Genomic DNA, 26,133 nt, shown 5'->3' with positions numbered 1-26,133 from the left:
TGTATACTGGTACCTGCATTTGTATGAGACCAGACAGGGACAGGAAAAGGAGTTTCGCAGTTGTTTTCTTTAAATACACGCGAAACCAACGGGGTTGTCGCGTGAGCTTGCAATCCTCGCGTAAACTGATCGAGACGCCACGCGAGACGCCTCGTTCGGAAAATGCGCTTCAAAGCGCGCACGCACCGCAGACGCGCCGCAGATCCTGGGAGATGCTGCTAGCAAAACGTCTGCGTCACACACACACACACACACACACACACCAATTATCCCTAACCTATGTGCTGAAAAACACAAAAATATACAGCAAAACATCTTAACGTAAACATATTTTTTTACTGATAAAATAAAACATAAGCAGATATAACCTTAAAAAATTTAAACCATGAGTTTTCTGTGCAATGATAAGCATACCTCCTGTTTGCTCACTGCCGCTTGCGTTCAACAGATCTTTAAACAGGTGCTGATAATTAAAGGCAATGTACCTCATCTTGTGAACTTAAGGATTATTGTAATATCAGTTTTGCCATTTTTTTGTTTAAATATATTTTTTGCTAATATCAAGAGTGCTTCGTGTAAAATGAGGACCAAAAAAACCCACAATTTAACTCAAAATGAATGGACCTTTAAAACATGATGTTATAGAATTATTACACTTTTATTTTTGCAAATTCCAGTTCGGAAAGCTCGACCGTTGCATCACAATCATAAACTGAAGGAGCAGCGGGGGGGGGGGGGGGGGGGGGGGGATAGATTCCACAATGGAGACATGGCTATTGAAGTTAACATAAATCCATCAAATATTTCAGCAAGATTTGCTGAATCTTTCCTCTTTACACTCTATGGTGGACTGTTGACAACTACTAGCCCCGTAAATAAACTCATCTTAAGCCTTTGTTTGGGCAAACTGATTTTAATGTATTCTGCAACCTGGGGAATTATAGCCACACTGCAGCTAAAACACTCTGACTGTATGTACGAAGAATGGCTCTTTTAGGAAAACGTCCTACTGATGAGAAACACATTTTCCAAAAAGAAGCTTAAAAATATATATATATTAATTAATTAATTAATTAATTAATGTGTGTGTGTGTGTGTGTGTGTGTGTGTGTGTTCATAGGCCGAACCCCTTGCCTTGTCCTTTACTGCATCACAACGTTCAAGAGCTAATTATTACGGGAGTCTTCCTGGTGCCTCAGTTCAGCCCTGAATGTGAAAGCAGGAGTTGGTTTAAATTACATTACATTTAGCAAGTACAAATGTAAGAAAAGTGTAGGTGTTTATTTGGCACTGCTGAGGCTACCCAGCGTTTTGTTGACCCAAGTCTCCAGTTTCCCTCCTGTCCTGTGTGTTTTTGTAACATGTGACCAGCTGCCTTATCTCAGGCTCTGCCCTCTAGCTTTAGGCCCGCCATTGAATCCGCACCCCTGTCCTCTTCTTCTTCCTCCTCTTCCTCATCCTCCTCTTCCTCATCCTCCTCTTCCTCCTCATCATCTTCGTCCTCATCATCATCTCCATAGTCATCCTGGTCATCTCTGCCTCCAGATGCCAAGTTCTTCCAGTAGGCGTCATACCCAGAGGCTCCAGTGTCGTAGTCGTCGTCGTCGTCAGCACCAGCCTGCCGACCGAATTTCAGCGTTCGGGCTGCGCAGAACACACATTCGGAACTATTAGAACGTGTCAGGTGTAAAAAGACAAGATGTTGCACGACAGGCTTTATTCATTTAGGCAGGTGTGAAGACAAACCATCAGGAAAGATGCAGAGAAAGGGATTGAAGGAAAGTCATACTGAGCGTCTTTCTGGATCAGTCGTTCTCATAATTGTTTTAAAAAATCATTGCAAAAAAGTAAATGTTTTTTGTTGTTGTTTATAACTGAAAAAAACCTTTGGAAGTGTAGAATCATGAACAATATCCCTGCTAATGTTGTAGTACCCCAGATTGGCCTTGGTTTCAAGACCACTTTTTAAGGGGCTTGGTCTCGTCTTGGACTCGGAGGCATTTTTTACTAATTCTTGCGTCAGTCTGGAACCGGGCAGACTCAAAATCTTTGCTCAAGACCAGTGGAGACTCAGTCAACACTGCAATGACACAATAATTACAGACAACCTCCTCATCCTCAGAGCCATGCAGAATTTTGAAGTCTTTTCCAACCACCATGAGTGGCATGAGTGTATTTTAAGTGTTGAGCTCGGACATTAAAGGTTTTTGCGCATTTTTTTCATGCTTGGCATGCCATCATTTTCATTTAAATTATTTCTACTTTATTTATTTTATAATTTCATGAAGCAAAGTTGTTTTTTTAAATTCCTGTTCCATTTATGTAGAAGCAAACTTGAATTAATAAAAAGACACCGGTCATTTGTTGTCTTCTGTTGTCATTTTTCTTTGATATATAGTCTTGATCTTGTCTTAGACTACAACACTAGTCTCTGGCATTACATTGATTTTGTTTTTTTTGAAAGTCACTTTAATTTTTTGGCAATTCAAGTAAGGCCTGACCCCTATTTCACACCAGAAGCATCAGCAAAGCGTTAGCGCAGCAGACGCGTAGACGCTCTGCTTCGCTGCAGTAACCTCTCATACAGAACGCGCTTTACAAACAGAGCGTCTCGACCGGTTCACGCGAGGATTGGAAGATCGCGCGACAACCCAGCTAGTTTCGCGTGTATTTAAAGTAAACAAAAGTGTAACAAAACTCTTTTGTCCATCCCAACAGTGTCTCGAAGTATCGATGTGCGTAAAAAAAGAAAAGTAATAATAAACCGAACTGCTGGTATCATACAAAATGCAGTTATTTAAAGTATATATGCATTTTGTTCATCATAGTTCGAGATTCAAAGTGAAATCTGTTATTGTTTGACGGCCGACCTGAACAGCGTTGAAGCCGATGCGTTGCTTTGATGTCTCTCAGTAAAATATAGCACAAATAAATACAACATACAGCACATTGTATATTATGATGAAAATCAACCGGATTCACCGTGTTTTTATACCATTGACGTCCTGTCTCAACGATCCAGCGTCTGGGATGCTTCTGAAACGCGGCCGCTCTGCGCCTGGTCTGAGCCTGCTCATTGACTTTAGTGGCCGCGTTTTACTGCGTCGACGTGGACGCTTCTGGTGTGAAATAGGGGTGAGCCTGCAGCGGTTTCCTCGAAACAGCTGGTTTACAGGAATCGCTAACCCCTGTTTTACACCAGAAGCGTTTGCTTCTGCGTCAGCAGAGCGTCCGCGTCGACGCAGTGAAACGCGGCCACTAAAGTCAATGAGCAAGTTCACACCAGGCGCAGAGCGTCCGCGTTTCAGAAGCAGTAAAACGCGACCCGCTGGAAAAGAACGCCAGAATTTATTCTTTGACGCTTGCCGCGTCCCTCCTGCGTCAATCGTAGCAGGTAGAATCGTTCAGACGGGAAGTCAATGGTGTAAAAACACGGATTTTGTACTTATATGTGCTGTACTTTACTGTGAAACATCAACGTGACGCATCGGCTTCAACGCTGTTCAGGTCGGCCGTCAAACAAAAACAGATTTCACTTTGAATCTCATCTCAAACTATGATGAACAAAATGCATCTATACTTTAAATACCTGCATTTTGTATGATACCAGCAGTTCGGTTTATTATTATTTTTCTTTTTTACACACATCGATACTTCGAGACACTGTTGGGACAGTGTCTCGAAGTATCGATGTTTTGTTTCATTGTTGTTTTCTTTAAAAACAGGCGAAAACTACCTCGCGTGAACCGATCGAGCCGCTGCGCGAGACGCTCTGCCCGTAAAACGCGTCCTGTGTGGGAGGGTGCTGGAGCGTGAGCAGAGCGTCAACGCGGTCGCTCTGCTGACGCTCTGCAGACGCTTCTGGTGTAAAACAGGGGTTCGTTGAAGCTACTTGAAGTGTGTGGGAATGTGTGTGTGTGTGTGTGTGTGTGTGTGTGTGTGTGTGTGTGTGTGTGTGTGTGTGTGCGAAAGAGAGAGACAGAGGCGGAGGAAGAGAGAGAGGGACGGCAGAGAGATGGAAATGTATTTCCCCCAGCGCTCACTTCTTCCCCCAAACACCTCATTACATTTAGGGGGAAATGGTTTTGGTTTTACAAAATACTAGAGAACAGGTGGAAGTCACAAAGACATAAAGTGTATGTGTGTGCATGCGCGAGGAGAGACTCACTGGACATGCTGAGGTCTTTGGTCTCCTGGGTCTCATGTCCGCATTTGGGACAGGGTGGAGCTTTTCCTTTTTCCTGTTTAAAGACTTTACTCTTCGCATGGTCATCACAGTAGCAGGCCTGGTTGGGCAAATTTGACAAAGGTCCCATACACATTAACTCCAAACAAAATACCTCAACATTCAATCCAATCATTGTGTTGGGAGTATTGTAGCATTTCTTAACGCATCCTCTGATATGATTATGTGGTGAATTCTTCTGGTGGCTTCGAGTGATGTAGATGTTGAAGGAGTCTTCACTGACACCGACTTGGTTGTATAAAAACTGGTTTATTTGCAAAGAAGTCCGAAATCAGACAGGCACCTAGGAAGCCTGGGGATGTCTCTTGGCCAGATGTGAGCAACTCCAATGATCCTTTGTTCACATCACCTCTTATACCCCCAGCAACCAGGGAGGAAGATACTAGGAGTGGGGGAGAATGTATACATTCCATAGTTGCACCCCCAATGGCCATCTGGTTATAATTTGATGGCAGTGGGCAACAACAAGGCCATATATGGAAACAGAGACGCCCTTAGGGAAGGAGTGCAGCGGGGTCACTGCTGAGTTCACATCAGGCCGTATACATAAGTTCAGATACTACAATTAACATTTAAAGTCATTAATTTACCAAAAAGCTTATGAATGACGTGTTGAGGAAACAGTCATCGTCTGACTAGACATGAGAAGTCCTTGATCAAAATGGTTCATTTATAAACAATTACGGGCCCTGTCTGTTGTACACATGCCTGTGATGCATTTTCTTAATTTTCTTGTTCTAGCTTTGTGCCCCATTCACTGTCTGTTTTCTTACACTATTACCAACAGCCACATTTTAGAAATAATAATGTTTATAGCATCAAATCCAACGGAGAAAGCACTATGAGATATAATTCTTTTTCCCTCTCTAGGTAATCAAGTTGATTCGAATGCTCTCTTCCTGCTGCCAAGCAGAAGCATTTTTAAAACCTGCTTAGTTGCCTGCAATGCTGAAATATTGTGGAAAGTGATAACAGTGGCAAATGAGAAAAGAATGGTACAAATGCAATTTAACTCTTTAGTAAAAACATTCTCCCCTTCTTTGTCTATAGTTAAAAATGATAAAGGAGCAAATGAAAGACTAGCGGCGTTTTCACACCAGGAAAGTCCTTATTGTATTTCGCAAAATACAATGTATCTTTTTGGTTTGGTGCGGTTCCTTTTCACATTGCAATTTTCGCAAGAGTCCCAGGATTTGACAACAAACCCACGTGTGCAAAGATCGTGCAAATCATTGGACAAAGCGGTACGGGGCGGGGTAACACGGTAAAAAACGGAAACAATCGTGGATCTCCAGCGTGCTGCATTCGTTGTGCTCATGTTTGTTTGTTTTTTCCAAACAAACACAAGCGTTTGCAGGTCATTTGGAGCATCAGAAGCTTTTGATACAACGTCGATTTTATGAGGAGATGTTTACCATTTTGCGACAACGAAGCCGTTTGGCAAGAAGCGTCTCCTCATTGCTCCACGTTGAACCATGACTCATGTTAGCCTGACGGTCCGATGACGTGCTACTAAACTTTCTACTATGCTAACCAAAACATTATTTCCCCTAATGGTTGTGGCTACGAAAGCCTGTGACGTGTAAAATAGTGTGTGATTTCACAACTGGTTCGAGCCACGGTGCGGTCGATCTCACACATCAACCGATGGTTCGTTTGGAAGCGAACCAAGACCACCCCTCCGGCGAGGTCTCGGACCGGCTGTTTGCTCCGCACCAGAGTTCGCTGGTTTGTATTCACACCAGCCCAAAAGGTCCGCAAAAGGGACTTTTTTGGTTTAGTTCGAACCAAACAGGGCAGGTGTGAATACGCCCTAGTTGTCAAATGTTTGTAGTTTAGCCGCAGAACCTTGTTGCCAGACTTTCCCTTACCTTGCAGCGCAGGCAGGAATGTTGGCCCAGTCTATTACAGGAAACGCCTTAAAAGAAACAAGAAATACAAACACAGTTACACTCACACTTACACTAATCTAGCCCGCGGCAAAGACGTGTGTGTGCAGTGACATCCTACCACCTGAAATCCAGGATGTGAAAAAAAAAAAACACAAATGACTCACATTTGAATGTTTCTGCCTGCAGAACTTGGCAACTTGCTTGGTGCTCGAATTGATCATCCTCACACAAGAAGTTATGACAGAAGGAACATCGGAAGATTCGTCCTCCTAGTCATGTGGTTAGAGAGAACTGGTGGTGAATTTGAGTGGGGGTCGAGTGGATGAAGGGAAGCCAAGGGGTGGGTGAGCCACCTACCGTGATCCCACACGCCGCGTTCACACTCTATACAATCGGCATCAGTCAGAGGACAAACGCAGGCGTGAGTGCTCAGACATTTCCTGCTGTGGCACACCCAAGCCTCACAGAAGTCACATACTGCTCCCTTTTGGAAAAGAGACATTAAGGAAGAAAGGGATGAAGAAGACCTTGCATGTTTTATTTTTCTTGTGCACAACTAGTTAAACACACTAGTTATTTTTTTGTTTTTTAGAAAGTAGTAAGCAGCATTTACTGATGACTCTGGACCTCAGGGCGTCATCATAATGTTTCAACGCTCTTACTGTACATCATTTAACGCGAAAGAAACTGCATTCTTTCAGCATTTGGCTTCAGCAGACATTTTACCAGAAAATATACAAATATATCTGTCAACTTTGCGCGAATAATCAACTGCTTTAGCCCAATAGCTCTGAGTCTGACCCGTAATGTGGTTTTATATGATTCACAATCAGGAATGTCTCTCCTCCCTCTACTGTATAAGAATAAATATTTTGAGAACCAAAGTTAGTCATGTAAAATATACTTATTTTACTGTGTTTTTGTCTTAAAGTTTTCTTTAGACAATTATGTTTTAATTACATTGAATTAAGTTTCATTACAACAACAAGTGAAATGTCCCACATGCGGTTAATTAACTTTCTTGGACGTATCGAGAGATTCTGATAATGAGATTAGAACAAAGTTAAAATGTTACTAACTTACCACCATGGCCATTCCGGTGGAGTGGATCCCAGGGTGTTTGATCACACAGTCTGATGATTTCATACACTTAGTTTTGCCTTAAAACACAAACAGTAAGGATTTTGTGCTGAATATGTTTTACAAAACTTGTCTAGAAATTTGTGGCTATTCTTGTCAGCCAAAGTGTCTTTAATTGTGCCTGAAATATCTGTCCAATAGTGCAAATGAAATGATCAGCTGAGCAAGGAAATCACATGTCGTTCTTAGGTGGGTGAGCAGTACGTTTGTATTTCACAGGTGGTGATCAACATTTATGGTAAGGTTTTGGCAGCAGATTGAAATGCAGTATATTCTTTTGATGGGACACATTATTATACACAAGAGCTTACTTACCACACTGAGCGCAGACAGGCAGCTTCTGCACTGTATTACAGAAATAGCAGAAAGCCCTGTTCTTCTGTTTCCTATTTTCAAAATTAAAACAGGTGATACTGTTGTTGTTACTGGTTGATCAATGACAGTCATGTGCCCACATTCTTTAGAAGAGTTAAAACCCACATACAAATACTAAGTATATCTAAAATTATAAGTATCATTCAACAATCAAACTGTTGACTGTTCAGTAAACAGTATGTAATAATTGGAAGTATACTGTAGCTGTGTACTAATATCTCTTGGGTTAGTTTGAAGATAATACTGTTTCTAAGAAAAAACAGAAAACCATACTACTGACAATATATTGGAGTAAATGCAGCTCAAAATGGGAATATCTGAGTAACTAACACCAGTAAAGTGCTGTAAACAGGCGCTATCACACGTCACTACTGCTTCATGCAATCATACAGTCACTTACCTCTGACATTTGTCACATTCCTTTAAAAAAAAAAAAAAAAAAAAAAAAAAAAAGAGGACAAAACATGATGTCAGAAGACATGAACTTTGAGATGCACTCTAAGTCTTGGCTCGCTTGGTTAGCTGCTCACCATGTTAAAGTTGCAGGGATGTTTGGCCACTTCGACATGATCCCGGTTGGCTCGAATCTGTTTCTCCCGTTCCTTGCGATTCTCGGCCTTTTTCCGGGCACCGGTTTTCTTTTTGGGCATTTCTGCGTCAACAGGTCGTTTTCCACGAAGTTAGGGGCAAAATCGACGTCTGGTTTTCTGTGAAAATAGGACACGGCATTTTGGCGAGCTTCACGTCCAGCTAATTTATCTGTAAGCAACAGTTAATGACATAACGACACATTGAATGTACGAAAGTAATTCAACTTATCGATTCTAATTGACCTTGATAACATACGAATTGACACAAGACCACGTACGAAAACTTTTCGGGATGGAAATAACGGATGACATTTTAACCACGAAGTACAAAGAGTTCAAAACTTGACGTTTCCAGCCAATGCATGTACCAGGCTGGCTTTAGTCACATGGTCTGCGATTCAAACGGACTCCAAGCCGTTTGGAGGTCGACATTTTGGTTATGACTGATGTAATTATATAAACTAATGTTGCATTGTAGTGTCATATAAATTGTACAAGCGCTTAGAGATTTCTTTCTTACCAAAATGATGACTAGTGGCCGGTGATGTCTACAGCCCAGGCTTCCGTTGAGTCCGTTCTGCAAATTCGTCCGACGAGCAACAAAGGTCCGGTACATCCGGTTCAATCAGGGTTCGATCAATATGTTCTATTAAAATAAATAAAACATGAAAAAATAATTTATATAAATAATTGAGGCACATTGTAGGAGCAACATAATAATGAATGATGATATTTCTTCCTCTGTCTACATTTAAAAAAATATCTGGTTGTGTTGTACAAGTGCATTTTTTTTTTCAGTGCGTGCTCCTGGTTTCCACCTGCTATTCCATGAAGTTAGTGATCTCTGCTAACTGCATTGATTAATTAGACACTGTTGAAACGTTATATTAAATAAAGGCGCAGTGAAATTATACAAATAAACAAACAATAAATAAATAAATAAATAAACAAATATTGGGGCTTGACATTCCTGTCAGAAAATTTTGTGTAAAGAATTATGCCACGCAAAATTCAACAATGATGCTTGAGGAATTATATTTTTTGGGGAAAATGATAATCCACACCACAGGTGTTAAACTCTGACCCGCATGCCGAATTTGGCCTGCATTGTAATTATATTTGGCCTGCTAGGCAATACAAAATCACTACTAGAGCTTGTCCGTCAGTATTATACAGCACATGTACTGCTTATACTATAAATCTCAGAATGCTCTGCTGATATTTTGACGATTGACCTTAACAGACTATAATTAACGTTGCTCCCCCAAGACATGTGCCTGAACGGTTGTACTTTCATTAAAGGATATTATCATTAGTTAATTGGTTTATTATTATTATTATTATTATTATTATTATTATTATTATTATTATTATTATTATTATTATTATTATTCATTCATTTTCCATACCCGCTTAGTCCCGAGGTCAGGGTCACGGGGGTCTGCTGGAGCCTATCCCAGCTGTCATAGGGCGAAGGCAGGGGACACCCTGGACAAGTCGCCAGTTCATCGCAGGGCCACATAGAAACAAACAACCATTCACACTCACATGCACACCTACGGACAATTTAGAGTGTTGTTATTATTATTATTATTATCATTATTATTATTATTATTATTATTATTATTATTATTATTATTATTATTATTATTATTATTATCATTATTATTATTATTATAAAATGTATTATCGGCCGATGGAAAAGGGTTAGGCTACGGTTGAAATTTAAATCAGGAGACTCCAAATAAAAATGAGGCATGCGATTTTTATTTACATTTTAAATATTTCGATGTTTTTTTTTATTAATGAAATTCGATTTTGCATGTGTGCAATATGAAGTTATTTATGTATAGTATTAAGCTTTGCTTGTTCCATATTCAGTGTTGAAGCAAAACTTAGATGGGTCCATATGGAAAGGTTCACTGTTATATAAGGGGGTAGATTTTTTTTTTTCTTTTTTTTATGTTCTTTTATTTTTTCTTTTTTTAAATAATGTTGGCCCGGAACTTTGTCCAAATTTTAAATGTTGGCCCGACTGCATATTTGAGTTTGACAACCCCTGATCTACACGAACGCTCTCTTGGTACTGGGTATGTATTTCTACTTGAAGTTTACCCACGTGCCACTTGGCGTCAGCTGCACCTTAGGCCGCGCCCCAGTCACGTGCTTTAGGAGTCCGGGCCAATCCAGATGAGGCTTGGAATACCTAACAGCGAACGACAACACACACACACACACACACACACACAGTCGTCTTTATCTGCAGGTGGTGCTGACAAGTACACACTCCTGCACGGAGCTTTAAAACTCTTGCGCGAGCTCCTCGACGAAGGCTGCCATCTGTTTCCGGTCAGTATGCTTAGCTTACCGGCCGCTGCGCTCCGACGCCTCTGTGATTAAGGCAACGAGGTTGTTTAAGCTCCACAGTCCGCAGGAGACCCGGGGAGCTCGTCCACACGTCCCCAAAACTGGCCGCGTCGTCACACAATGGCACCGTCCCTCATCCGAGCCTGCCGCAGTCTGGCGCTTTCGACGTGGCTGCTGTCGTTCTGCTTCGTCCACCTGCTGTGCCTGGACTTCACCGTGGCGGAGAAGGAGGAGTGGTATACGGCGTTCGTCAACATCACCTACCAAGACCCCGTCACCCAGGAGGTGAGGACGGAGAAGACCGAGTGCGGTCGTTACGGCGAGCACTCGCCCAAGAGGGAGGCCAGGGGTCTGGTGCTGGTGCCGTCCCTGCTGCAGGATCGCCAGGCGTGCGACCCCAACGTCCGGTTCCCGCCGGTGTCCCGCCACACGGCCTGGGTGGCTCTGGTGGCTGCGGGGAACTGCTCGTACCGGGAGAAAATCCGGAACGTGGCGAGCCACAACGCCTCTGCGGTTGTCATTTACAACGTGGGCGCCGGCAGTGCCAACGACACCATCACCATGCCACATCCAGGTAAGAGAGCACCTGTCACAGGACCCGGTGCGTGCGTGCAAGTTAAATACATTACACCAGGGGTGTCAAACTCAAATACACAATGGGACAAAAATCAAAAGTCGAAAGCAAATCACTGAAACATTGAACATTGATTCAAAACATTGCTATGTCTTGAAAAAAAAAAATAAATAAATAAAAAAAATCTTCCTCCAGATCTAACAGTGAATCTTTTCATATATACCCAAACAAATTTTGCTTCAACACTGAATATGGAACCAGCAATGCTTAATAATAAACAATAAATTTAGAAACTGAAAAATACATTTCAAAAGAAAAAGACATATTGAAATAAATAAAATGTAAATAAAAATGGTATGCATCTTTTTAATTGTAGCCTTCTCATTTAAATTTCAACAGTAACTTAACTTTTATAATAATACATTTAATAATAAAATAATAATAAACCAATTAACTAATAATAATATCCTTCAGTGAACGTGCAATTCAGGCACAAATGCCTTGGAGGAGCAAGAAAAAGTGCGTAAAGAAATAATTATAGTCTGCCAAATACCAGCAGAGCATTCTGTCATTTGTAGTATTAACAGTACATGTGCCGTATAATACCAGCGGGCCAGCTCAAGTAGTCATTAAATATTGCCTCATGGGCCAAATATAATTACACTGCAGGCCAAATTTGGCCCATGGGCCAGAGTTTGACACCTATGCATTACAGCACTGAGCCCCTGCCTGCGGCTGACTGCATGTTTTCAATGGTGTGGTGGCGCTTAGTTTATTCATGGGTTATTTGTTGTCAGTGATGTTTTGAGAGAAACTTACTGGCAATTTGTTGTTATTACTGTTATTCACGATCGCTACTAAGCCTTACCTCTACCATTACCATTTTGTTTGACAACAAGAGCCCAACTGTCTGGAAAGAAGAGTTTAGATGATTTTGAAACTGACCCACTTACCATTAACCCTTTTTTGTTACTGTGAAGTACCTGTTAATGCCAACATCTACACCTGTCAGTGGGGTGTTGTTTTTATTCTCATTTTCAGTCGTAGTAGTATTTTGTAACTTAAAAGAAACTTAGAAACCTAATTTGTTTGCTCCCTGTTTTTGGCAGATCCATGCAGGCCTTATTTACTTACTAATAGCAGTAGTTACTAATGCTCAAAATCTTTATTTTCATTATGCAAGCACAAGACACTTTAAGGAGTCTCTCGGCTTAGCACAGTAAAAAAAATAGAAATATACATTCATTCATTTTTTTTTTTTTTTTTATAGAAATATATCACACAATAGCTAGAACAATAGGATTAGGATCAATAGTTGCAGTATGAAATAATTCATGGTATGATGTGTGAGCTGACAAGAAGATAAAATCTTATATTGATTGCATCAACACATGGAATAAGCATCGCATACATGTTTCGGACAGTATTTCAACAAATTCAGAAACAGAGCTGTAGTCATGACATGCACAGACATATTATCCCCGGACTGCCCTTACTTAAAAAAAAAGATTTGCCGGTCTTGTTTCTAACCAATAACGAGCCTGTTTTCAACAAACTTGCCTTTAACTGCCCCCGTGGTCTCTGCACTGGAGCACCAGTCAGCAGATGAGCCCGGCAACCAGCAGGTAGTCATGGTGGGGGGAGGATTTAGCAGCTTAGTGCTTGATGTCTGCCTCAGTAGCAGGCATTTATTTTTGCAATGTACATGGTGGTGCAGCAGCTGCCACTGTCACTTCACTGCAAAAAATTCCCGAGCCTGGGGCCTTTCTGTGTGGACTTTGCCCGTTTCTCCCCGTGTCTCTGTTTGTTGTCTCCCAGTATACAGTCCAAATGAATGCGCATTATGCTAATTGGGAAGTGTAAATGTCAGCACATGTGAATGTGAGTGTTCCGGGTTGTTTGTCTCTCTGCGTAGACCTGTCTTGAACTGGTGACTTGTCCAGGGTGCAACGTGCCTTCACCCTAAGACCGCTAGAATTGACTTCAGACTTAGAGCGAGCCTGAGAGCAGGTTCAGCGATGAACACCATCTACATTTCCAAGAGAGTGTCAAAGAGACACGTAGACTTGTCCTGTACGCTTGACAATTATAAATTGACTTCACTTTAGAGACTTGAGCGGCAGACAGGTAGACGCAGACAAAAATTAACAGAAAAGAGGGAGGTAACAGGGAGCCTAGCGACACAGGAATCAGTTGTAATGTGTTTGACTAGATGTGTGGCTGCCAAAGAGAGAACGGAACGCAGCGCGGCCCGGAGCCAACACAGCTGGCCTGTGAAATCCACCATCGTTACAGCACCAAACCTCTCAGGACCTGCCCTTATTACTAAATTGTAAGCATTGCCAGAGTTGTGTTGATCTTGGCAACACATGGTTAGCTCTCTTGCCAAATTTATTTAAAAAAATAAAAGTTGCATTTTTTCCAAATCAACGTTACAGAGACTGAACAGCTCTTTTTGTATCAACCCTCTAGAAGTCCTTCCACCTTAAAAATGATCTCAAAGAACATATAATGCTGTAAAACTGCAATGGATTGTGTAATTAGTATTCAAACAGGATAAGAAAAAATATTCTAATTTTTCTTTTATTCTCTGCTCAAAACCACAGACCCCTCCCAAACCTGATAACCATGTCCATACACAACAAATAGTAACAACACTCTATTAGCTCCCCCTTGCTATAATGTTGGACCAGATTGAAATTTAGAGGAAATAAAGAAATACAATCAATTTTTTAAAAAATACTAGAGGGACATATTCTTATTTGCAATAATATGTACTCTTGTTGACATAGTTGACAAGACAGCGATGGTCACCTTGTTTCTATGTTTCCTCAGTGTAGGCTCACTCCTCACTCCCCCAGAGTCCCTTGAAGTCCTGCAGGAAGCTGGTTTGTCGTGTACATGCAGTTCAAAACCAGAAGATGTAACATGGCATCACATCTAGCCAGTTCAATTTGCAGTTCAGTCAAACCCTGCTAAGCTTATTTCTCTCATGCAAGCGACACTAACGCTAAAACATCAGCAAACTACTTTTGCTAAAATCAATATGGGCGTCTTTGGACCGTGTTGGCTACTTATAGCCCCTTTTGTGTAGCTGTCAGGTTTGGATTAGCACACAGTTGCTATAGTTGTTCCAGCCAGTGTTCTGTTGTTGTGTATCATCCACTCTGCTCCATATAGCAGGGGCCTTTGCAAAACAAATGGGTCGTGTCCACTAAAAACGACTTCAGCATTTAGTTCTTTTCCCCTCCTCGTCTTTTCCCCAAGTTCAGACGTTGCCCTCCTGTTTTAGGAACAGCTATTTTTGTCCACTCAGACTGCGTCACGGTGAGTAGAGGAAGGAGCTAAGAGTCCAGGCTTAGGGCAATCTTCCATGTCGTGCACACCTTATTTCTACTGGCTATGAAGACACAGCTGGCTGCACACGCGTTTCTAATCACGAAAGTCCTGCAGTATATTTAATTGTATTTAAATGTGATACTGGTAGGTGGTTTGTATAATCATATGGGTGCTGAGAACTTTTACCTGAAAAGCCTCAACATTAAAAAAAAAAAAAACAAACACACTGAACAGCTGCACTCCAGGTGCTTTGTGGGCGGTTTTGTAACCTAATGTTGACTTTGTGTCAGTTAACTTTTAGTCCAAATGGCTAACGGCTATTTTTACCGGCCCTTCACTGCCGTTATGTTCTTGTGACTACATACTAGTTGTACAATAAATTGCCCAAGATTTCAGATGATGTGAAATTCACTTTAGTAACATAATTTAAGAGTGTATCAGCCAGCAACCTGGAAATAAAAAAGGTACATGTTTTTTTTTCTCCTACTAGCACTTCTCCACTTGCAGCTGTATGATACTTCTCCCAGAATAGTGACAACCACTTATGTTGATCCTACCTTCTGGCCACTTAAATTTTTGTTCCCTTCCAGACATGGAGAAGGTCCAGCAGTTTCAGTTTTAACAGGAAGCTGACACAAAGTCTGTTTTGTTTTGTTTTTTTGCCTGTGGCTGAAAACAAATGGCTAAATATGTAATTTTGTGGATATTTGTGCAATTAAACAGGTGGCTTCTCCACTGGAGTCTGGAATCAAAACAAAAGGTCTGAAAATGGGTATAACCTTTGTAGTGTAGATGAAAAGCAAAGAAAAGTCTGCCGGCTTGTTAACACTTGGAATACAGGCAGTTTTTATTAGGGTTCTTTTTAGCTATATGAATGGACGACATGGACGGTTGTCGTAGAACACTCTTGACCAGACCCACATGTGTGAAGGGCACAGAAGCTGAGAGTAACACGGAACACCTTCAAATTGAACCACAGAACCTTCTACTGGAACGGCTTAGTACAGCATGGACTGCAGTGACTTGCGGACTGTGGCCATCTCCTGCTGCTGCTGTGGAAACAAATGTCAACACATTAACAGGGAGCTGATGACAAAAATGTCTGGATGGAAGGATGGACTTAGGTATGGACTTGAGAAAACTGTTGTTTACACTTCAGCAGTGCCTGCAGCGGTTCTCAGGCAGGAAGGGTGCAGTTCCCCAACCCGCCTGTCTGTGTCCTATTTTGTCAGCAACAGCACCCTTGACCACAGAAAGTGTCTCTGGTGCCCTCTTTGCTTTGTTGTGACCTTGGTCTGCTCACCGTGTCCATGAGGATCTTCTTCTGCAGTGTGGCCATCTCCTTCTTCAGCTCTAGTTGTGCCCCCTGGAGAAAAGCATCATGGCTTTTCTCCATGTCCTCCATGTTCTGGGGAACACCCAAAAAACCTTCACTTTATATAATTCTGCTGGTATGTTGAAATAACTATCATCAAATTAGTGTCATATCCATCTTAAAACGTAAACATGGTCAGGATCACCTTGACAAAGTGCTCGTAGAGATCCCGGACCATCTTAAGCTTCTGGCTCTGAACGACTCTGGCCTGCTGCAGGATCTTCTGCTGCTGTCTGAAAAGATTCTAGAGAAAGAGAAACACACATACAAAATTGTTACATGACAGCTGTCTAAAACATGTTTATAGTCTTTATCTTGGCCAACTCTTCTTGAGTTGGGACAATAACTGAAACTATGTGTTATGTCTAACGTTATGGACTAGGTGGCAAAAGCACTATATAACAGTCAATCAAGATGGAGGGTATTTGTCTTATCAGTTCAGCTCACAGAGCATCAAACCATTGGGTCTATCTGGTATACGCAGGGTGAAAGTCAACCAACATTAAATTTCTCCTCCTGCTCCTCGGCTCGCTGGGCTTCAGCCTCCCATTGCAGCAGCGCTGAGGACACCTGCTGGGAGTACTGCTGGGTGATCTTTTGCCTGCAGACAAACAATCACAATATCACAATTGAAAAAAAACAAAAAACAAACAAAAAGTGACAGTGACCTGAATCAAAATTGCCCAAAGTGAATAGAGTGGAGCAATAAAATATTTCAGCTGACCGTATTTTTTGAACAGACAGAAATGTTGGCGGTTCAAATTCTGCTCCATCCCAGTCTGTCACTGTGTCCTTGGGCAAGACACTTAACCCTAAAATTGCTCCCAATTGGGCTGGCAGCGCCTTGCATGGCAGCAGCCACCCATTGGTGTATGAGTGTGTGAGTGAATGGGTGAATGAGAGGCCATTGTATTGCACTTTGGGGTACCGTGAACGTGCTGGAACGTGCTGTCCATTTACCATTTACATGATCAAGTTCAACTCAAAAGTTAATGCGACCTCATAAAAGTGTTTTCTCTAATGTCAAGTCAAACCTCTGGGTGTAATGGGTGTTCCACAGCTGCTCCAGCTTGTGCTGGCTTCCCTTCATGTAGTTCTTGGTCAGACACTCCAAACGCTTCTTCTTGGCCTGCATCACCTTGCTAATATCGGCTGGAAGCATTTAACACAGTGAAGCAGAGAAAGTCTTGTGACAATTTCATACAGAAACTACTATTTCTAGTTAGATGTAATGCTATCAATGTTCAACTTAACACAAACTTAACTTATCACACAAGCCAATAAAAATTTCTTTGAAAAGCTTCAATTGGGTTTTGATGCACATTACTATTAATGGATAAAGCAGCTCACCTCCAAATTTCTCCAACATAAATTGAACTTCATTTCTATACACATGGAAAAACAACAACAGGGGAAACCATTTAACAGAACGTTTTAGTAAAAGCACACAGACGAACACAAAGACAAAAGGTATTACATTTAACGAATCTTAAATTTGCTAGCGTGCGACCAGCTACACGCAAATGACTTGAAACATGAAATAAACAAGAATGGTGAATACCCAACAGCGCAAGAGGCTCCTTCCTCATCGAATTCAGCCGCGTTTCCCTTCTTGGTCATCTTGTCAAGTATCGGGGTTTCACCTTTTGACAAACGACGAAGGTTGGCTACCCTCCCGTCAATACAGTCCATTGGGCGGCGCAAGCTAGCGCTAGCTACGCACCTGCTCTCTCGTCGTCTTCTGAACCGCTCAGATTTTTCTTCTCGTCCTCTTCGGGAAAAACAAAACGCTTGGCCTTTTCTTTTTCCACCTTGGCCTCTGGGTGCCTTTTCTTCAACGGTCTTCTCGGTGTTGACATTTTTGCACTTTACTTACGCTACGCCTAAACCTTGGACTCTCGCAGAACTTGGAAGGCCAATGCGCCGCTGACGAAAGTCCTTTAAGAGAGAGGGGGGGGAAAGTGCGGGAACGATCGTCAACTTCAAGCGCGTGCGCTGGCGCCTGTGTATTGTCTATAGCTAGATATACAAACGACGCTAGCCCTAAATGAGATTGAAAGTGTCTCATACTGTTTTCACATTTCCCCCCAGTACCAGTGTAGTGGTGGATGTGTGTGTGTCTGTGTGTCTGTGAGCCTATATGCACTCTTCTTTTTGGTACATATATTTATAACTGATTAACTATCTTTCACTTTCCAGTCAACCACAACCAAATGCTTAATCAAAAATAATATAAGAATAAGTTCTTTTTTGTATTTTGGTATGACAAAAGGGTGAGTGGACGTTTTTGTTTGCATCTCACAATGGCGCTGCTTTTGATGATCAAATTAAATCAGTTCATTGATTCATGCAGCTGCCAGAAAATCAGTTGCTTTTTAACTTGACTTTATAGAAATTGGTTTATTCTATCATCAACTACATCAAGTTTATGTTGTTATTCACTTGAGAAAATCTAAATATCTTTGACGCACGTGCTGCCGTGAAGGCCAACAGAGCCGCGCGACTCTGGCATCTGAATCAACAGTGTTCTGCTTTCTGTCCAAACACCGACTCTTGTTTGGTTTCGCCGTGTTTGCAGTGTTTGCTGCAGGCTTTGCTTTAGAGACTCAAGCAAACGCGGTGTCACCGGGAGGGAGCAGCCACCATGACACAAGGATAAATCATTGTTTTAACGTCGCAGCTGGTTGACTGCGTGGCTGTGGGTAGGATTGGGTGGGTGGTGGGGAGCAAACGGCTCGTGCAGAGTGTTGCACGTATCAAGTGCTTTGTTTGCCATTCTCGCCCGTGAACGTCACTTTTATGGCAAGGGCGTTAATCTTGACGCGCACATGAATTTGAGTAGCTTTTAAACAGCGTGAACAATTCATGTTTTAATAGCGACTGTGATGACCGTGGTCACATAAACTCTGCGCAGCTGTGCGGGTTTAGGGAAAGCAACCTGTTACATAACGAGATTTGTGAGCCCTGAACGCAATAATGCTCAGCAGCTGCATCCTGAAACTGTGGCATATCTGTCCTCCCCAGAGCCTATCACTGAACTGGGCTGCCTCTCAGTTTGTCTCTTCGTCTGGCAGCCTGCAGTGAGACCCCGAGGCCCAACGGCAGCTCCAATAATAAAGGTGGTGTTGATGGCAACGGATTGGAGATGTCAGGCACCGCAGGGAGCTGCTGTGACTCTGCGCAACCACTTGTTGTTCCCACCGACATCCTCAGAACATTTTGTCTGAGGATTTACTCTCTTAATGCACGCAAACCTTTAAAGCCTGCTTGTTATTGACAGTTGCCAGAACACCGGCCACTGAAATGTTTTTCTGCAGACCGTGGTTGTAGTTATTGTCTCTCTCTCTCTCTCTCTCTCTCTCTCTCTCTCTCTCTCTCTCCCCCCTGCCCCTCTTCTGCCTTTGGTGTGTGTGTGTGTGTGTGTGTGTGTGTGTGTGTGTGTGTGTGTGTGTGTGTGTGTGTGTGTGTGTGTGTGTGTGTGTGTGTGTGTGTGTGTGTGTGTGTGAGAGAGAGAGAGAAAATCCCAGACATTCAAAGTCTCTTCAATCCCCCTTCTTCCTCACTTGGATAAAAGTGATATTTTCATTTGTGGGAATTTGGCTCTTCTTTCCCTGGTGCCACTGGGATTTCTTATTTAACAGTGTGGAGGGGGGGGAATTTTCCAAAATATAAATGAAGTGCGTAATTCCACAAAGAACACTTCCTGTAACATGATTTCTTTTGAACCATCAATCTATATTTGGTGAACTGACAGATTGTTTGCTTGTTAGTTATGGGAAGAATATACAAATTTGCTCTTCAGTTGTATTGACTTGATCTTCAATTTCACGTAATAATAAAGCTTTCTCCACAGATAAGTGCATTTTTGAAGGGATTTCATTCATTTCGCATTCATTTGCAAGACTAGTTTGACCAGCTTACTATATTGAGAAACTCTGTACGATATGTAGTTTAACATGGCGCTGCTGTAAGTGCAGACTCGTAGCTCCTGCGGTCAGTTTCCTTAAGGTCTAATCTGTTTTAGATACGGGTAATGTGGTGGCCATCATGATCCCGGAGCTAAAAGGTCGCGAGATCCTGACCCTGCTGGAGCGTCACATCTGGATCACCGTGCACATCACCATCGGGACCCGCAACCTGCAGAAGTACGTGAGCAGGACGTCCGTGGTGTTTGTCTCCATCTCCTTCATCGTCCTCATGATCATCTCCCTGGCCTGGCTCGTCTTCTACTACATCCAGAGGTTCCGCTACGCTAACGCGCGGGACCGCAACCAGGTACGACTGCGTATCGGTGGAGATCGATGCCGTGCTCTCGGTCTCCTCGCGGCTCCTTGATATTTCCCCCTCATCAAGCTTCTCTGTAAAGCCCAGTGGGCAGGATGAGCCGGCTGAACACAGCCATGGCAACCCAGTTCAACCGTCAGCCAGTCCAATGTTCAAGTGCTCTGATGCCTGATGACAACTGCTGCTTGCATTGTCACATTAAAATTGGATGATTTCACAACAACTGATTTCAGCTGTCCACATCATCAATTCTTAATACATTCTTACAGCCTTCACATTATCAGACTATTGTTAATGCCATAAAAAGACATTATTAGTTCTATTTCTGACCCTCTTTGAATCATGATTCTCCTCTGCGCAGTCTGAAATGAGACCTAATGGGACACCAAATATTCTTTCCCCGATTCTTATGTGCAATTGCAAATGTTTCCTGCATTTGTCAATTTTGTTGCTGACTGTGGAAACAGTGTTATAGAAACACAGTTGGTTTCCAGGAAATCCCTTCCTCCAGAGGAACAGATTCCAGCCCTGTGTGGCATCGTTGATCTCAGAGCTACAACAAACAGCTCTATCAGTTTTTCGGTTGTTTTTTTTAAATTCCTGACAGCAGTTTCATAATTTCCAGCACTTCCTCTGATGACCCCCATCTCCTATTTTTTAAAGTCCTTCAAGTTCGCTGCCAACATAGTTTATTAGTCATCAGAGCCTGAGATCACTCTGATCTCAGTCAATCTGACACTAAATAGCCCATCTGTAATTGTTTTTAGCCAAAGGTCTTCGGCCTCTCTTGAAATCTGTCAGCTATTGTTGTGAATGAACTTTCCAGGCTTCTTGCGAACATTTCTGTAGCGTTCTTTGTATAAGCTGCCGCTGTCATAATGGAGTTGTCCCCATGTTAACAGAGGCGTTTGGGAGACGCCGCCAAAAAGGCCATCAGTAAACTGCAAGTGCGCACCGTGAAGAAGGGAGACAAGGTAATCGTAATGTCTCCACACCTTCCAGCTAAATATTCACGGAGCTCAGACGTCACCGCTGGTCACTGCTCATCAAATATTTTTACTTTGTGTTTCACGCTCTTCAGGAGACAGAGTCAGACTTTGACAACTGCGCAGTTTGCATTGAAGGTTATAAGCAGAATGATGTCATCAGGATCTTACCGTGCAGGCGAGTTGGTGTAGCGGTTTTGGTCACATGAACCTCATGATTAAACTGGTATTCAGCCTCTGCCAGATGCTAAAAGAATGTTGCTGTCTTGTTCTTCTTCCAGGCATGTCTTCCACAAGCACTGTGTGGACCCCTGGCTGCAAGACCACCGCACCTGCCCCATGTGCAAAATGAACATCCTTAAAGCTTTAGGCATCCCAGTAAGTTTATAGAAAAACATCAGTCAAGTTAATGATATTGGCTGAAAGGGGTGTTTCACCCAAAACCTCACCACTCGTTTCCCACCACGTTTGGTAAGGAGGCTCTGATGATATTCATTTAATCCACATTAGCTTTCTGGAGCTTTGCAGGAGTTAAGAATTCCCAAAGTAGTTGCACATTCGAGTGTAAATCACAAAACGTTATGACTTTAAATGGCCACATTAACACTTAAGCCTGTCAGACAAGAGCCACCAGTCACTGCTCACATCAGATCAGTTGCCTCTCAAAGAGTAATGTTAGAAAGAGAGTAAAAAAAATACTTTAATAATGCTGAAAAGTGCCTTAAATGAACCGTTTGGTGACTTCCAGTTTGACACGGACGATGTTCCTCCGGACTACGAGGCTTCTGTCGGGGGTCCGCCCACCAACCCCATCAGCGGCGCGAGCGAAATCACAGTCAACGAGAGTTCGGTGGTGCTGGATCCAGTCGGGAGAGCCATCGGCCTGCAGCAGCTCCATCTCAACGCAGAGACGGAAGCTCAGACAGCCGAGGAGAGCCACATGTTTGCCAGCAGTAAGTGCAGAACCAACTGAGGTTAACTGACTTCCTTTCACCGGAAGGCAAACATCTCAAGCAGCCAGCACAATAATGTTGGTGTAAAGTTAAAGTCCCACCAATGGGAGGACCATAAGATGAGAAATCTATCCTACACTTTTGACCCATCCCCCGAGGTGAATCATTGGGCTACTGGGTGAATGATTTCCTTGACAACAAGCGGAGGGAAAATATAGTTCTCTTCCAGACTGAGTGTACCACTCTCACACACAATATTGTGCAGCAGCAAAAACACTGTGCGTTTCAGTTGTTTTTAATACCTTGCAGGAGAGGAAAAAAACAACTTCTACAATTACAAAGTAGAAAAAATGAAAAGAGTGAAAGAACAGTGATAAACAGCCCGAGATCGATGGTCAGGTGTCCCCCCCCCCCCCTTTGATGGATCTGTTTCCCGCACCACTTGTATTGTCACACACCGCAACAGCTCGGTTGTTTGTTCGTCACAGAAACTAATTTTGTTGTTTTTTTCACCTTTTGGTTGCATTCAGCCACTTTACCTATTCCATCATTCAGTTTTCACAAGGGTTTGTTTGGAGGTCCGTCAGTCCAGTCCAGTCAAGTCAGATGTCTGTAGATAAGAGATTATCAATTCAACTTTTTCATATCTATATATTCTTTTTTACTATATTGGTTATATTGGATTTTTTTTTTTTACTGTTTGCAAAGTCTTCAAGTCTTCATAAGTCCATAATGCTCTATATGTCACATGTACAAGTTGTACAGTGTGTGTGTGTGTGTGTGTGTGTGTGTGTGTGTGTGTGTGTGTGTGTGTGTGCGACAAGAGAGTTAAGAGTTAAGATATAGTGTTTTTCCAGTTGGTTTCATTTAAAACTCTGTTCGCCATTAACACAAGACCTCTCTGTAACTCAGTAGACTTGACAGGGAGTAGCCTGAATTATGACTGCTTTGACTTTGTTTTACTTTTGTTACTATTTTTGTTACAACATTTAATTTGACACAAGAAGAGTAAGTTCAAAATCTTTGCTCGGGTTGAGCCACACAATAAAATATTTTGCTTCACTCCGATTAACAGCCATTGTTAGATAATGTAACAGGCAGATGATAAAGAGTATATTGGGTTTGAATAATAAAGGGTTAACGTGGTAAACAGGTAACAGTTTTGCTAGTTAACAACCACAAACACTTTATCTTCAAAATAGTTTGTTAGTCTCCAATAAATCATGTGCTAACGCCAACTGTTACACTCATGATGTCATCTGTCACCTCCTTGTCTGGGGAAAAGATCTTTGGAGTGAGTTTTGGAAGGATTGACTGTAGAATACGGTCACCCTGCAGCGGTACCTGGCATCGTGACTGACCCCCTGTCTTTTGTCCTCCAGGTGAGCACCAGCCTCCACTCGGCAGCGACTCCGACTCCTCCATCATCCTGGGCCTTGAGGTGGGTGTGTTGGAGGTGGAGCTGTCCACAGAGCAGGAATGTGACTCTGCCAAATCATGAGGCAATCAGTGCCGGGTCGCCAGGAGGGTGAAGCCGAGGAGAAGCCGCGTTGGTCGCCGTTTGACCACCCCAGCTTCTTTTGTTTATATTCAGCCGAGCAATACAACATAGCGAAACACAGACACCAAGTCCCGTCCTACCTTGTTGCTCGTCCCCATCTCGCTGTCAAAACTCTGTAGCATGTCGGTTTGGCTGCTGTCTTCAGCTCCGACAACAAAGCAAACCTATCATATCCTTTAGTTCCTCCTACATCAGCGGTCTACGCCTGAAGCACAGACATCACGTCCCTGGCAAGCAGAACCTGCCGCCGAGCACAACACAAGCACAGGAGTGGCAGGGCCTCCTTAAGGCCAGTGTGCAGCTTTAATCGTTGTGAAAATATGAGCACATTGTTTGATTTCTGGGTCGTGATCACTGGCAGCACATTCCAGAAGTCAGTTTTTGTTGATGTGATGGATAAACGTCACAAACAAAGCCCCCACAGGAAGCCCTCGATGCCAGCACTGTTTCCTCCTCTGCCCTCCTTTGAAAACTTGATGTTTTGGACTTCGAGTCGTGCGGTTACAAGTATACAAAAAGAAAAAAACCTTTTTGCTGTAATCTCCTCTGCACGCTTTTTGTGTCCTTACTTTGTCATTTTGATTACTTGACTGTTTCCTGGCGTCGAAAGGGATAAATAAGAAAAAAACGCAAGGTCGACAGTTCTGCCTTTGCGTTTGGGCAGTCGGCGCGAGCAGTTTTCAAACGATGTCAGCCACTGCCCTGCTGAAACCCGCTGCTGCCAGTTTTCAAGGCTCTCACGGTGCACGGGGATCACGCAGCATGTCACTGCCAGATCCAGGTAGTGCGCACGAGCTGCACGGCAACTTCCAACTTCCGGCTCGCTCACCAGCCCGTACGTTGTACAAGTCTTTGCCAAGTTTATTGGTTGTATTTTAACTTTTAATGGACAGTGACAGACGGCAACCATTGTTGCGACAGTTTCAGGCTTAGTCTGCCTGTGAAATCATAAAATACTTTTTATATCCAGAGAAACCAGGTGTCTGTGCCCTGACTGATAAGGAGGACTGTATCTTGTGCCTGATACAAAGAAAAATATTTGTGCCCCCACGTTATTTTATTATTTTTTTTTACGCCCAGTGGCCACGTTGTGCAAGTAGCAAGCGCCTGCATTAATGGGCAGGCTCAAATGAAAGTGTAAGCATATTCATTATTTTCTGAAACAAGTCACTGCATCTACAGTTAAAACTCACTGTTATGTTATTCCATTTATCAGTGGTGTGCAGCAACTGTGTATCCGCCAGTGTTGATGTTTTGCCCATTTAAATGTGTCTGGAAGCCTTCAGGCTTCCATTTAAGGCCTTTAAAGTTCCACGTCATAGTGTATACAATGAAGACATGCACACATGCGAAAACAGTTTTAAAAAGAGAGCGAGAACTCCTTCCTGCTCCCTGAAGAGACCATTTCAAATGCTTTTTACCCCAGTGGTTTTTTGTTTGTTCATGGTCATAACATGGTTATTTTTGACCAAGCAGAGGACATGACGGAGCCGTTGTGCTCAGGTGTCTCACACGTTTCTCATGTGATGGTGTAGAATGTGTTTGTATGTAGGAGCCTCAGAGCTTGCAAGCTTTAGCAACCAACCTGAATGTACAATTGCAAAGAACTAGCACTTAAAAAGTCTCTTTGGCTGACGATGGCGAGGCTGACCTTTAGCTTGCCTTCGTCATATTTTCCTATCCACCCCCCCCCCCCCCACACACACACACACACACACACACACACCCCTTTTCAACACTTTTCTTCAGTTTTGCCTGGATTGTGAAACATCAGATTGGCCAGGTTTAATTCCCCCTCACATTCCGTTAGAGTTGCACACTGATGAAGCACAGATCCGCTGATGGAGCTGCTCATTTTTTCCATCTCATCCAGGGACACTGTTATGTAACTGGCACATGTGTAGGCTCCCCTGTGCGGGTTGGTCACTAAATGTTTCAATGCTTCGAAAAGAAAAGAGAGGAAAAAAAAACTTATTATAACATCACTATTGATAAGCTTCTTGTGATGCTTTATTCCTGGCCGCTAAGAGCAAAGCACAATTTTCAAGACTGTTGAAAGAGATAAGGTTATTCTCACTATATCTATCTGACTGCCAGCACAAACAGACCAGCACAACACGATTTAAACGAAAACCTTCATGAATGTACATTTCCTTATCCTGTCTTTTAGATGGTTTACCTCTTTGTATTCATCTTGGGCATTGGGTGGAGGATGATTGACATGTCTGCCAGCACACTGTAGACATACAGATATATCCGTTAGCCTGACATGGACCTCTTACATCATCACACGGAACAGAGGGATAACACATAACACACCCCAGACACACCAAAGGATTAATGCTGCTCTCCTCCTCTCTCTACCCCTCGCTACCGCTGGCTCTCACTTTAAATAGATCAGAACAGATGAATCCAAGCAGCTCCAATTTCAGTGCCAGAGCCCATTTTCCG

The 26,133-nt window shown here is 42.7% G+C and overlaps 3 protein-coding genes across 4 annotated transcripts; 1 reads left to right on the top strand and 2 right to left on the bottom strand.

Annotated features, from left to right (window-relative positions):
• Positions 1–612: 612 nt before the first annotated feature.
• On the bottom strand, positions 613–10,448 carry znf330 (zinc finger protein 330). Its single transcript, XM_076032710.1, has 11 exons — positions 10,363–10,448; positions 8,764–8,889; positions 8,184–8,360; positions 8,054–8,073; positions 7,594–7,664; positions 7,222–7,298; positions 6,496–6,622; positions 6,303–6,407; positions 6,118–6,164; positions 4,169–4,286; positions 613–1,644 (listed from the first exon to the last, which is right to left on the bottom strand). The coding sequence occupies exons 3-11, from the start codon at positions 8,301–8,303 to the stop codon at positions 1,382–1,384; spliced, it is 948 nt and encodes a 315-aa protein (XP_075888825.1). The 5' UTR covers positions 8,304–8,360; positions 8,764–8,889; positions 10,363–10,448; the 3' UTR covers positions 613–1,381.
• An 8-nt stretch (positions 10,449–10,456) lies between these two features.
• rnf150a (ring finger protein 150a) lies at positions 10,457–25,639 on the top strand. Its single transcript, XM_076032739.1, has 7 exons — positions 10,457–11,184; positions 19,923–20,173; positions 21,085–21,156; positions 21,264–21,346; positions 21,450–21,546; positions 21,917–22,121; positions 23,504–25,639. Exons 1-7 carry the CDS (start codon positions 10,731–10,733, stop codon positions 23,620–23,622), a joined length of 1,281 nt encoding a protein of 426 aa, XP_075888854.1. The 5' UTR covers positions 10,457–10,730; the 3' UTR covers positions 23,623–25,639.
• Positions 15,353–17,850, bottom strand: sycp3 (synaptonemal complex protein 3). Of its 2 annotated transcripts, none has more exons than XM_076032722.1 (8): positions 17,622–17,850; positions 17,460–17,541; positions 17,249–17,283; positions 16,933–17,050; positions 16,400–16,499; positions 16,044–16,142; positions 15,827–15,931; positions 15,353–15,572 (listed from the first exon to the last, which is right to left on the bottom strand). In XM_076032722.1, exons 1-8 carry the CDS (start codon positions 17,755–17,757, stop codon positions 15,522–15,524), a joined length of 726 nt encoding a protein of 241 aa, XP_075888837.1. In that variant the 5' UTR covers positions 17,758–17,850; the 3' UTR covers positions 15,353–15,521. The 2 variants fall into 2 exon arrangements, with proteins under 2 accessions (XP_075888837.1, XP_075888831.1); XM_076032716.1 differs by having other exon boundaries at positions 15,353–15,575; positions 17,622–17,849.
• Positions 25,640–26,133: the final 494 nt, after the last annotated feature.

Source organism: Nelusetta ayraudi, unplaced genomic scaffold (genome assembly GCF_046127955.1).
Source record: "Nelusetta ayraudi isolate G7.1 ecotype Tasmania unplaced genomic scaffold, CSIRO-AGI_Nayr_v1 ptg000004l, whole genome shotgun sequence".
Taxonomy (NCBI): Eukaryota; Metazoa; Chordata; class Actinopteri; order Tetraodontiformes; family Monacanthidae; genus Nelusetta; species Nelusetta ayraudi.
Note: the sequence above shows the minus strand (reverse complement) of the source record. Positions and strands in the feature narration are given on the sequence as shown.

Coding starts and splice junctions, on each gene's coding strand:
- znf330 (XM_076032710.1), bottom strand. CDS start 8,303: ATGCCCAAAAAGAAAACCGGTGCCCGGAAAAAGGCCGAGAATCGCAAG. Junction 7,665..8,053: donor GAATGTGACAAATGTCAGAG/GTAAGTGACTGT, acceptor TTTTGAAAATAG/GAAACAGAAGAACAGGGCTT. Junction 4,287..6,117: donor ATTCCTGCCTGCGCTGCAAG/GTAAGGGAAAGT, acceptor TTGCCCAACCAG/GCCTGCTACTGTGATGACCA.
- rnf150a (XM_076032739.1), top strand. CDS start 10,731: ATGGCACCGTCCCTCATCCGAGCCTGCCGCAGTCTGGCGCTTTCGACG. Junction 20,174..21,084: donor ACGCGCGGGACCGCAACCAG/GTACGACTGCGT, acceptor CCATGTTAACAG/AGGCGTTTGGGAGACGCCGC. Junction 21,157..21,263: donor CCGTGAAGAAGGGAGACAAG/GTAATCGTAATG, acceptor CACGCTCTTCAG/GAGACAGAGTCAGACTTTGA.
- sycp3 (XM_076032716.1), bottom strand. CDS start 17,757: ATGTCAACACCGAGAAGACCGTTGAAGAAAAGGCACCCAGAGGCCAAG. Junction 17,051..17,248: donor TATGTTGGAGAAATTTGGAG/GTGAGCTGCTTT, acceptor AAATGCTTCCAG/CCGATATTAGCAAGGTGATG. Junction 16,143..16,399: donor AGCAGGAGGAGAAATTTAAT/GTTGGTTGACTT, acceptor CTCTTTCTCTAG/AATCTTTTCAGACAGCAGCA.